The sequence below is a fragment of the Tupaia chinensis genome, unplaced genomic scaffold (assembly GCF_000334495.1).
Source record: "Tupaia chinensis unplaced genomic scaffold, TupChi_1.0 Scaffold143624_1, whole genome shotgun sequence".
In the NCBI taxonomy this organism is placed as follows: Eukaryota; Metazoa; Chordata; class Mammalia; order Scandentia; family Tupaiidae; genus Tupaia; species Tupaia belangeri.
This window is the reverse complement of record NW_006203472.1, coordinates 779301-788613: the sequence shown is the minus strand read 5'-3', so window position 1 is coordinate 788613 and position 9313 is coordinate 779301. Positions and strand designations below refer to the sequence as shown.

The following is a 9313-nucleotide window of genomic DNA, read 5'->3' as shown; positions in this document are numbered from 1 at the left end:
TAGAGACAGAAAGCGAGAAATCACCCCCCAGGGGGGATGGTCACGCCGCACTCCCTTCTCCTCCATTCTCCTCTTGGGATCTTGGGCACGCACGCACATGCACCCGGCGTGAGTTTTAAGCCACCGGGTCCGGGACACGAACCGCGGTCGACTACGTGGGAGTCCAGCGACATAGCCATTACGCTAACTGCTGGTTCCAAATAATCAGTTTTTTTAAAGATCAAAGAAATTTTGAAAAACGAAGCATAAAGCTGCCATGAGTATTTTAGTGCAAGTTCTTTTGTGCACTGGTGTTTCTGTCTGTCTTGTCTTTTCTTTTTTTTTTTTTTAGAGTTTTTTTTGCTATAGGGCGCGTGCGCTGGCCAGACAGAGAGATACAGAGAGACAGAAAGCAAGAAATCACCCCCCAGGGAGGATGGTCACGCCACAATCCCTTCTCCTCCATTCTCCTCTCGGGATCTTGGGCACGCACGCACACGCGCCTGGCGTGAGTTTTAAGCCACCGGGTCCGGGACACGAACCGCGGTCGACTACGTGGGAGTCCAGCGACATAGCCATTATGCTAACTGCTGGTTCCCAGTCTGTCTTAAATAATATAGAGGAGCAGAGTGGTTGAGTTGTTAAGTGTGTGTTAAATGGAGAAGAGTTCTGGTTACTCCACCTTCTCACCAGCACTCAGAATTCTTTTTGTTTTATTTATTTATTTTTTTGTCACTGTTATTTTTAGTTTCACTGTAGGCACATGTGCTTGCTGGAGAGAGAAGGAAAGTGAGAAGGCACTCCCTGGGGAGATGGCCACACTGCAGCCTTTCTTCCTCCATTCTCTTGGGATTTGGGACATACACACGTGTGTGCGTGCCTGACGTGTTTTTCATGCTGCTGGATTCAGAGCTCAGCTGTACAGTCGGCCATGTGAGATCCAGCATCATAACCTCAATACCACCTGATGGCCCTTTTTTGTTGTTGTTAACCAGACCAGTGGGGATCATGTGGCAGTGCCTCACTGTGGTCAAGGAGTTTCCAACATTCCCTGCTGGGCCGTTTTCCTCACAGTAGCCCTGTGAAGGGCATCATGTGCACAGGCCCTGGGCTTGGCCCCTGCATCTCGGGACCTCTGGCTCAGGGGCCTCTCCAGGAAGCACTCTCTCCTTTAGTAAAAGGCGAAAGATTTATACAATCTGATCCTTTAGTGAGCAATGGCCTCTAGAGCCCAGGTATAGCTTAGCATCCTGTGCAGATGGCTGCCCACCGTGTCAGGGCTTACAAAGGCCTGGACACAGCAAGGAGGTACACCAGAAGGTCACGCTGGCACTTGAGATTGAGGGGTTTATTTGACTTTTTGTATTCTACTTCTGTGTCTCCTTTTTCTCACGTCAGAAATCCCACTGCAACATGAGCCATGTAATAACCTGTTTCACCCCGTTACGTAGAGAATAGTCTAAGAATAATGATGTAAGGTTAGAAACAGGAGCTTAAGATTCTTTTTCCTGGAACCAGCAGACGGCGTAATGGTTATGTTGCTGGACTTCCACGTGGTCGACCGAGGTTTGAATCCCAGACCCAGCAGCTTAAAACTCACCCTGGGCATGTGTGCATGTGTGCATGCCCAAAATCCCAAGAGGAGAGTGGAGGAGAAGGGATTACTGCTTGGCCATCCTCCCTGGGGGGTGATTTCTCACTTTCTGTCTTTATATCTCTCCGGCACATGCACACGCCCTATGGCAAAAATCCCTTAAAAAAATTTCATTTTCCTTTTGTCCCTAAGATGTTAAGGATAGATAGTAAAAATACTTGTAAAATAACTTAAAATCGTTCTTTCAAGTTTGGTTATATGTACATTGTTTCTTTCATTTTACTCTTTTTCTGCTTTGTTAATGGCTTTCATTTTCTTAGTTGCCAGAGGATATGGGTGCCAGACAGAAACAAAGAAATGGGGCATTAGGGGAAGAAGGCACGCCCACTGGGCCATGGTCATGCTGTACCCCTCTCCTCCAGGGTGCAAACCATGTGGGCTATGTGGGTTCTGGCTCCCTTAGTACTAGACTGGATTATTAGATAACCCAGTGATGTTTTCAGCTTCCTTTCTTTCCTGAGAGACAGATAAGCACCTTGGCAGGGTCTCAGCACTGTGTGGGCTGCCCGGCCCCAGGGAGCTCAGGCACATCCAGCACGTTCAGGGCGGCCCTGGGGTCTGCACTCAGGCCCCTGCATTGTGTGGTGCCCCACTTGTGCCCTGTGGCTAGGCCTGTGGCAAAAGTTGAAAAAGTACTTCAAATTAAGATCTAGTTGCAGGGCAAGCCAGTGGCATGGTGGTTAAGGCAATTGAATCCCACATGGCCAACTGTGTGGTCGAGTTAGACTTGGCAGCTTGAAAACCACTGGGCATGTGTGCATGATGCCCAAAATCCCAAGAGGAGAAAAGGGGCTGGAGAGTGGCCATCCTGCCTGGGGGGTGCTTTATCACCTGCTCCCTCTCTTTCTTTGTGTCTCTCCAGCAAGCTCATCACCTTCTAGAAAGTGGTTTTTGTTTAGTTTTGTTTCGTTTTTGTTTTTCTTAAAAAGAAAGATAAAGATCCGTTTGTGATCTGAGTTGGGACTGGCGGCTGTGTCTGGGAAGTGCCCTATGTCTGATGCTTCTCTATGGAAGAGGTCAGGTCTTCTGTCCTGTAGAGCCTTGGTCTGTCTTTGCCAGCTACACCTCGGTGCTCAGCAGGTTTCCCCGACGATGCTCCTTTCTACATTGAAGTGGAGCCAGGGGCATGATTGGGTTCCGGTGTGGGTTTAGTTTGTGTGCGAGCGTGTCTTGGGGTGCTGGTGCATTCTGTCAGAAAGCTGCTGTCGGGGACACCAGTGACTGAAGGTAGTTGTTACGGTGTGATGTGGAACCGTCTGCCATGACCACGTGATTAGCTGGGACGTTTCTGTTAACAGAAGCTCGCTCTCCTCCAGTGCTCACCTACCCAGGTTTGTTTCTCTTGTAAAGCCTCTTGGGAAAGTTCTTGCCTGTGTCGTCGTAGCACCAAGTGGACACAGAGTCAGGGTCATTTGCTTCATTTGCCATTTGTTTTTTCCCACCCCTTAATTACCTGCAGTATTTAATGGCTCTGAAGGTTAAATCTGAGAAGTCACTCTGTCCTTGCTTGCTTCCTCAGCCGTCTGCTTGTCCCCTGGGGGTGTGAGTGGTTTAAATTAGGGTGTATGTCTCCATGTATAGTGGGGCTGAGCTGGGCCGCTTGTGCTGTGTCTGCTGCTCGGCTCACAGCATGGTGTGGGAGGGACACAGATTCTCGCCTTCTTTTCAGGAAGACGGAAGAAAGTGCTGGGAAGAAAGAAAACTCAGCCCAGGTCATCTGCCAAAGGCAGGCGCTCAGGGGCAAGGTCCAAGAGACGCCAGAGTCGTTTGAAGAAGAGAAAGGGGAAGAGGATAAAGGTACACATTTGATGGTAGTGCTCAAGCTTCCGCTGGTCCAGATGCCTGGAAGTTGAATGGGTTAGCTCTGCCGTTGCGTAGTAGAGTGGTGGTAATAGTTTCTCTCGTGTGTGTGTAACTTAGTGAGTCACTGGTTAAAACAAGATCTTTTTAACATTATTATTTTAATTTTATTTACTCATTCATTTATTTTTAATTTGACCAGAGAGAGAAAGCAAGAAAGCAAGCCACCAGGTCCAGGACTCAACCGTGGCCGGCCAGGGGGGAGTGTCCAGTGCCTTAACCACCACACCACCTGCTGGTCCCCAAAAACGAACATTTCTACGGTGCAGGTTAAAGCTGGGGTTGAGACAGGAGGTTTTCCTGGCCCTTTGGGAAACCTGGATGTCCTGAGGGGCTATATGTAACTTCGGCATCCTGTGGCACAGCGCAGCAGCTGAGCCACCCTCCTGTGGTCACCCGCTGGTCAGGGTGGCAGGCTGACCGTTCGCTGGAGCCAGGCGTGAGTCAGTCAGGTGGATGACCTCCATAGAGGGCCTGGGCGTGCTGCTGGGTCGCAGGCCTGCTGAGCCCTGGCTGACGGACTCCAAGACGGTGCGTGGCTGGACTCTGCCTGCTGCCTCGGGTGTGCCCCTCCTGGGACTGGGAGCGACCTTTGTCCCCTCGGGTACTGCAGGCTCATGCAGACTCCTCAGCTGGACCTTCAGCACATTCTGATACGTAAACCCTAGAAAGCCCAGTTGCAGCCATTGTGCCAGTGTTTGCTGTATCTTCACGTGAATTTATCCACAGCGGCATTATCCATTTCCTGATAAATGTAAATTTTTGTAGTGTACATTGATATAAAAACAGGTAGCACTTGAACCACTGGCCTGGTCACTCCTTCATCCTGACAGTAGATATGAGAGCTATGAGCCAGTGTGGCGCTGTGAGTGCTCGCCAGGGCTCACCGCCCTTCGCGCGGATGCTCTCATACTCAGGCCTGGGATCTGGCCCAGCTGCGTAACCCGGGCAGCCAGTGGCACGCCATGGGCTCTGCTCCCCTGGGAGACTCCGTCCCCATCTTCAGGTCCTCCAGGGAGCTCAGCTGTGTGGGAGGTTTCTCATCTGTCCCTAGAGTCACCGAGAAGTAGCATGGACTCCTCCTATGGTCTCTAGTCACTCACGGATAATTACACTTGAGATGATCCCCATTCTGTAGGTGGTATCTAACACATAATTCAGTCATCAGTTGAATTTTGTTTCCTTCTTTGTGAGTTTTCACTCCGAACAAAATAGCGCATGATGATAGTGACATGTAAATGGCTACCTGATAACTTGCAGTGAGTTTTGCGGCTTGGGGTGTGGGTGTTAGGTGTACTTTTAAGCTCCGTAGGTAAGTAGAACCTCTGAAGTGGTAGCTGACGTTTACAGACTACTCTGGCCTTGGGTTAGTAGTCACTCACCCTGGTGTGTGGTGTTGCTTATGCTTCCTGTGGCAGTTCCAGATCCTTCCAGTTTGATCTTAACGTAGTATTTATTGTTTTTCTTCTTTGCTTTGGTTCAGAATGAAGTCACAGCACGTTCTCGGATTGCGCGGACACTGGGCCTTTGCAGGCCAGTCCACGGGGCCTGCATACCCTCAGTGTATAAGCCGGTAGACCCCTCCCTGGGATTGATGCGAGCAGATATCGGAGCAGCCTCTCTGTCTCTGTTTGGAGACCCCTACGAACTGGACCCCTTTGACAGGTGACTACACAGGGAGGTGGTCCAGTGTAGGTACCAGCTCCCTTTCTCCCTGGGGATTGTGGGCTTGTCCCCGTAGTATGCACACATAAGCCTCAGGTTTCATGTTTGTAAAGTGAGGGGCATGGTCCCTACCTTGGTCATTCACAGGTTCAATCAGGGCTATCTAGAACTTGGAGCAGGGTCTGGTGCATGGCTTAGTGTTGTCACAGCCTCGTGTCCCACCCTAGTGCCAGCACTTGGCCTGTCCTCCATGAGCATCGATGAGGCCCTCTGAAGCTGCAGGTCGTTTCCTGGGCCGGAGGGGCAGGGAACCCGGGGTGATCTGTTCTCTTTGGCCTATGTCTCCCCTTCAGCAGTGAAGAGCTCTCTGCAAATCCCCCTTCGCCTCTGAGTGCCAAGAGGAAGGTTCTGTCCCGGTCAGCCCTGCAATCTCACCAGCCTGTGGCCAGGCCTGTCTCCATGGGGCTCTCCAGGTGTGTGAGCTCAGAGGGCTTTAGGGAGGGCCAGGCGGGGCTGGCAGGGAGCAGTAGGGGTAGTGGCTTGCTCTCTCCAGCCCTCACCGGTGTGCCTGAGCACGGCCCCTTTGTGCTCCGACACACTGAAGGCGGCTCTCTGAGTGTGGAAGCAGAGCAGGCAGTCCCGCAGGCCACGGCCACCCAGGCTAAGCACTGGTTGAACCGCCACAGCTCTGGGCTGCCCCGGTACATCAGGCTGTGATTGTACCTGGGTTTGTCACTAGAGCTGCTTGGTGGTGCACCTCCCTCCCCCAAGCACCTGCCTGTCACTCAGCTTAGTAGTCAGTGACGGTAGGGTCTACTGTCGGGTGTGTGCTCGCAGGAGGCGTCTTCCTGCCGCAGTACCTGAGCCAGATGTGGAGGAGGCCCCTGTCCCTGACTTGCTGGGGAGCATCCTGTCGGGCCAGAGCCTCCTGATGATGAGCAGCGCTGACATCATCATCCACCGGGACGGCTCCCTCAGTGCCAAGAAGGCAGGTGAGGCATGCCCCAGAGTACTGCCCCTCCTCGGGGACAGTTGGCTGGTGCTCAGATTTGCTGCTGGGTGGTGGATGGGGTATTAAGACACTGAAGTGCGAGTTTCAATGTTCTCCATTGATTCTGGGTCAGTGCAGAATTTGGGTAACAGTGGAGTTTCCAGGTCCGCTCCCAGGCCCTCCTTAGCCCTAGATTCTCACAGAGCCCCACAAACCAGGCACCAAAGGCCCCTTTCTTGGAGTCCCTGTGGTTCCCGCAGGGTTTAGGGCATCCCTAGCAGGGCAGTGCACATGGGTGGGGTCAGAGCACATCTGAGCCACCATAGCATAACTATTACAGCCAAAGAGAACATTGACGGCAGCAGCGGAGCATCTGGTACCCCAGGGCCTCCTGCATGTGGAGACGACACAGAAGAGGAAGTGGGGGGAGCTTAAGGTGCACAGTGTAGAGAAAGTCCCGGCAGAGGTTAAACAAATGGAATTTATTTATTTTTTTTATTTTTTTATTTTTTGAGAGATTTTCACTGTAGGGCGCGTGCGCTCGCCAGACAGACAGAGAGAGACACAGAGACAGAAAGCGAGAAATCACCCCCCAGGGGAGATGGTCACGCCGCAATCCCTTCTCCTCCATTCTCCTCTCGGGATCTTGGGTACGCACGCACACGCGCCCGGTGTGAGTTTTAAGCCACCGGGTCCGGGACGTGAACCGTGGTTGACTACGTGGGAGTCCAGCGACATAGCCATTACGCTAACTGCTGGTTCCCAATGGAATTTTTTTTTTAAGAGTTTGTTGTTGTTGTTTATAGGGCATGTGTGCTCGCTGGAGAGCTAGACAGAAAGTAAGAAGTAAACCTCCCCCCCGGGGGGTGGTGATGGCATGCCACAATCCAATCTCCTCTTGGGATTTTGGGCATGCATGTACATATTCATTTATTTATTTTAATTTTACCAGAGAGAGAGGAAACGAGAAAGCAAGCCACCAGATTCAGGACTCGAACCTTGGTCAGCCATGTGGGAGTGTCCAATGCCTTAACCCACATGCCACCTGCTGGTCCCCTTGGCATGAGTTTTAAGCTGCTGGGTTCAGGACTTGACATGGGAGTGCGCGTACCAACCATCTCACTATCTGCTTGTCCCAGAGATTGAACTTTCTAAGTGTAGATGGGAAGTGATTGCTGTCTGACCTTTTTGTTTTTAGCTCCAGTTTCTTTTCGTCGAAACTCAATTGGCCTCTCCAAAGGGGAAGAAGAGTCAAGGTCGAGGGACATCCCACAGCCCACAGTGCCACCCTCTGGGAGTCCAGCCGATCGCCTGTCAAAAAACGGACCGCAGGGCTTGGGACTGAACTGTCAGAGCAGGTCAGCCCCATCCTGCATCCCAGCCCGCAGTTCAGGGGCACCCGTGAGGCTGGACTCACCGGTGATCCCTGGGCCAGTCCAGGCTCAGAACCTGTCAAATGGGAGTGGGCCTGGCTTAAAGCAGAGTGACAACCTCCATTTTAATGGCACCAGCAAGCACAGTTTGCCAGTTGGTTCCACCTTGTCTAAGATCACGGGTGGTCATTCTAATTCTCCATCGAAAAGTACAGCCCTGGTACCTCCACTGAAGCCAGCTCCCAGGAGAGCTGACATCTCGGAGCTACCCAGGATACCAAAGATCAGGAGAGACAACAGCAGCGGCAGCGGGGATATGGCCCCAGCACAGGGCCAGAGAGTCGAGATCCCTAGTGCCTGCATCAGCCGGCTGACGGGCAGGGAGGGCCCTGGGCAGCCAGGGCGAGGCGTACGGTCAGAAAGCGAGCCTGGCAACAGGGGCCCCCAGCAACCTGGTGCACACACGGGTGGCTCTCGGCCCCCGGCCCCTAGCTCCCATAGCAGCCTGGCACCACTGGGACCCTCAAGGGGGAAGGGGATGGGGTCGACGACCTTTGAGAGCTTCAGGATCAACATTCCTGGGAACACAGCACATGCCGGCAGGGTCTCCAACCCCGGTTTCTGCAACACGTTCCGGCCTGTGGACCACAAGGTGCAGAGGAAGGAGAACCCTTCGCCCCTCTTCTCCATTAAAAAGACAAAGCAGCTCAAGAGTGAGATCTATGACCCATTTGACCCCACCGGATCCGACTCAAGTCCCCCAAGCAGCAGCCCTGAAAGTCTGGGCTCTGGCCTCCTGCCCTCTGAGATCACAAGAACCATCTCCATCAACAGCCCGAAGGCCCCAACATTTCAGGCTGTGCGCTGCGTCACCTCCTACACAGTACAGAACGTCTTTGAGACGGAGCCTGAGCCTTCCCGGCCTTGCTCCAGCGTGCTCAAGCTCCAAGGTGAAGGGGCTGCCGAGGGGGGCTCTGACGTGGAGCGTGAGGGGCAGGATGAGGAGGAGCCTGTGGAGAGCCAGGGCTCTGCTGCCCAGGCACAGAGACTGTCACCCCCAGAGCCCTGGGACGATGACGACGTGGCATCCAGCGGCACCTTCTTTGGCTCTGAAAAACGGACAGTGACCTGTGTGACTGTCTTAGAGCCGGACCCCCCACCTAGCCCAGATGTGCCCCAGGCAACCACCCACAGGATTGTGGAGCTGCGGTCCCCATCCCGGTCCCGCTCCACCTCCAGCTCCCGCAGCAAGAAGAAAGTCAAAAGAAAGAGGGTGTCCAGTGAGCGCCGGAGGACGCGCTCTGGGACCCGCTCGGGTTCCAGGGATAGGAGCTCGCGGTCAGTGTCACCGTCAGTAAGTGAGGACCTCTCTAAGAGGCACCGGTCCAAGACCAAGAGCCGGAGGTCTTCCAGTGACCGCTCCAGCAGTCGTGAGAGGGCAAAGAGGAGGAAGGCCAAGGACAAGGAGAGGGAGCGGAGGAGAGGTTCCTGGGGCCGAGGCCGGAGGAAGTCCCGCTCACGCTCAGGGAGCCCAGGCAGCTCCTCCTATGAGCGCTATGAGAGCAGAAAGAAGAAGCAGCGGCGGTCGGGGTCCAGATCTCGGGGAAGGGAGTGCTCCCCGCCCAGCAGCCTGGAGAGGGTCCGTAGGCACAAGCACCAGCGGGAGAGGAGCCGAGAGCGACCAGACAGGAAGGAGCACACAGCCAGACCCCGAGAGAGGCGGAAGTGGAGGTCCCGGTCACCAAGCTCAGACCACAGGGCTCGGGAGCCTCGGCAGGAGCCTCGGCAGCC

At 53.7% G+C, this 9313-nt stretch overlaps 1 protein-coding gene across 7 annotated transcripts in view; it reads left to right on the top strand.

The window, feature by feature from the left end:
- Positions 1-9313, top strand: part of PHRF1 (PHD and ring finger domains 1) — a 42658-nt gene that overhangs the window by 30508 nt on the left and 2837 nt on the right. For 2 of the 7 annotated variants that reach the window (XM_006164437.2, XM_006164436.2), the window contains exons 9-13: positions 3303-3430; positions 4977-5158; positions 5515-5631; positions 5996-6150; positions 7348-9313. The exon at positions 7348-9313 is cut by the window's right edge and continues 770 nt beyond it. In XM_006164437.2, the coding sequence (XP_006164499.1) occupies positions 3303-3430; positions 4977-5158; positions 5515-5631; positions 5996-6150; positions 7348-9313 (2548 nt within the window). Of the gene's footprint in view, positions 1-3302; positions 3431-4976; positions 5159-5511; positions 5632-5995; positions 6151-7347 lie in introns of all 7 variants that reach the window. The other 5 variants (XM_027766679.1, XM_006164435.2, XM_014582492.1 and 2 more) reach the window with 3 other exon arrangements.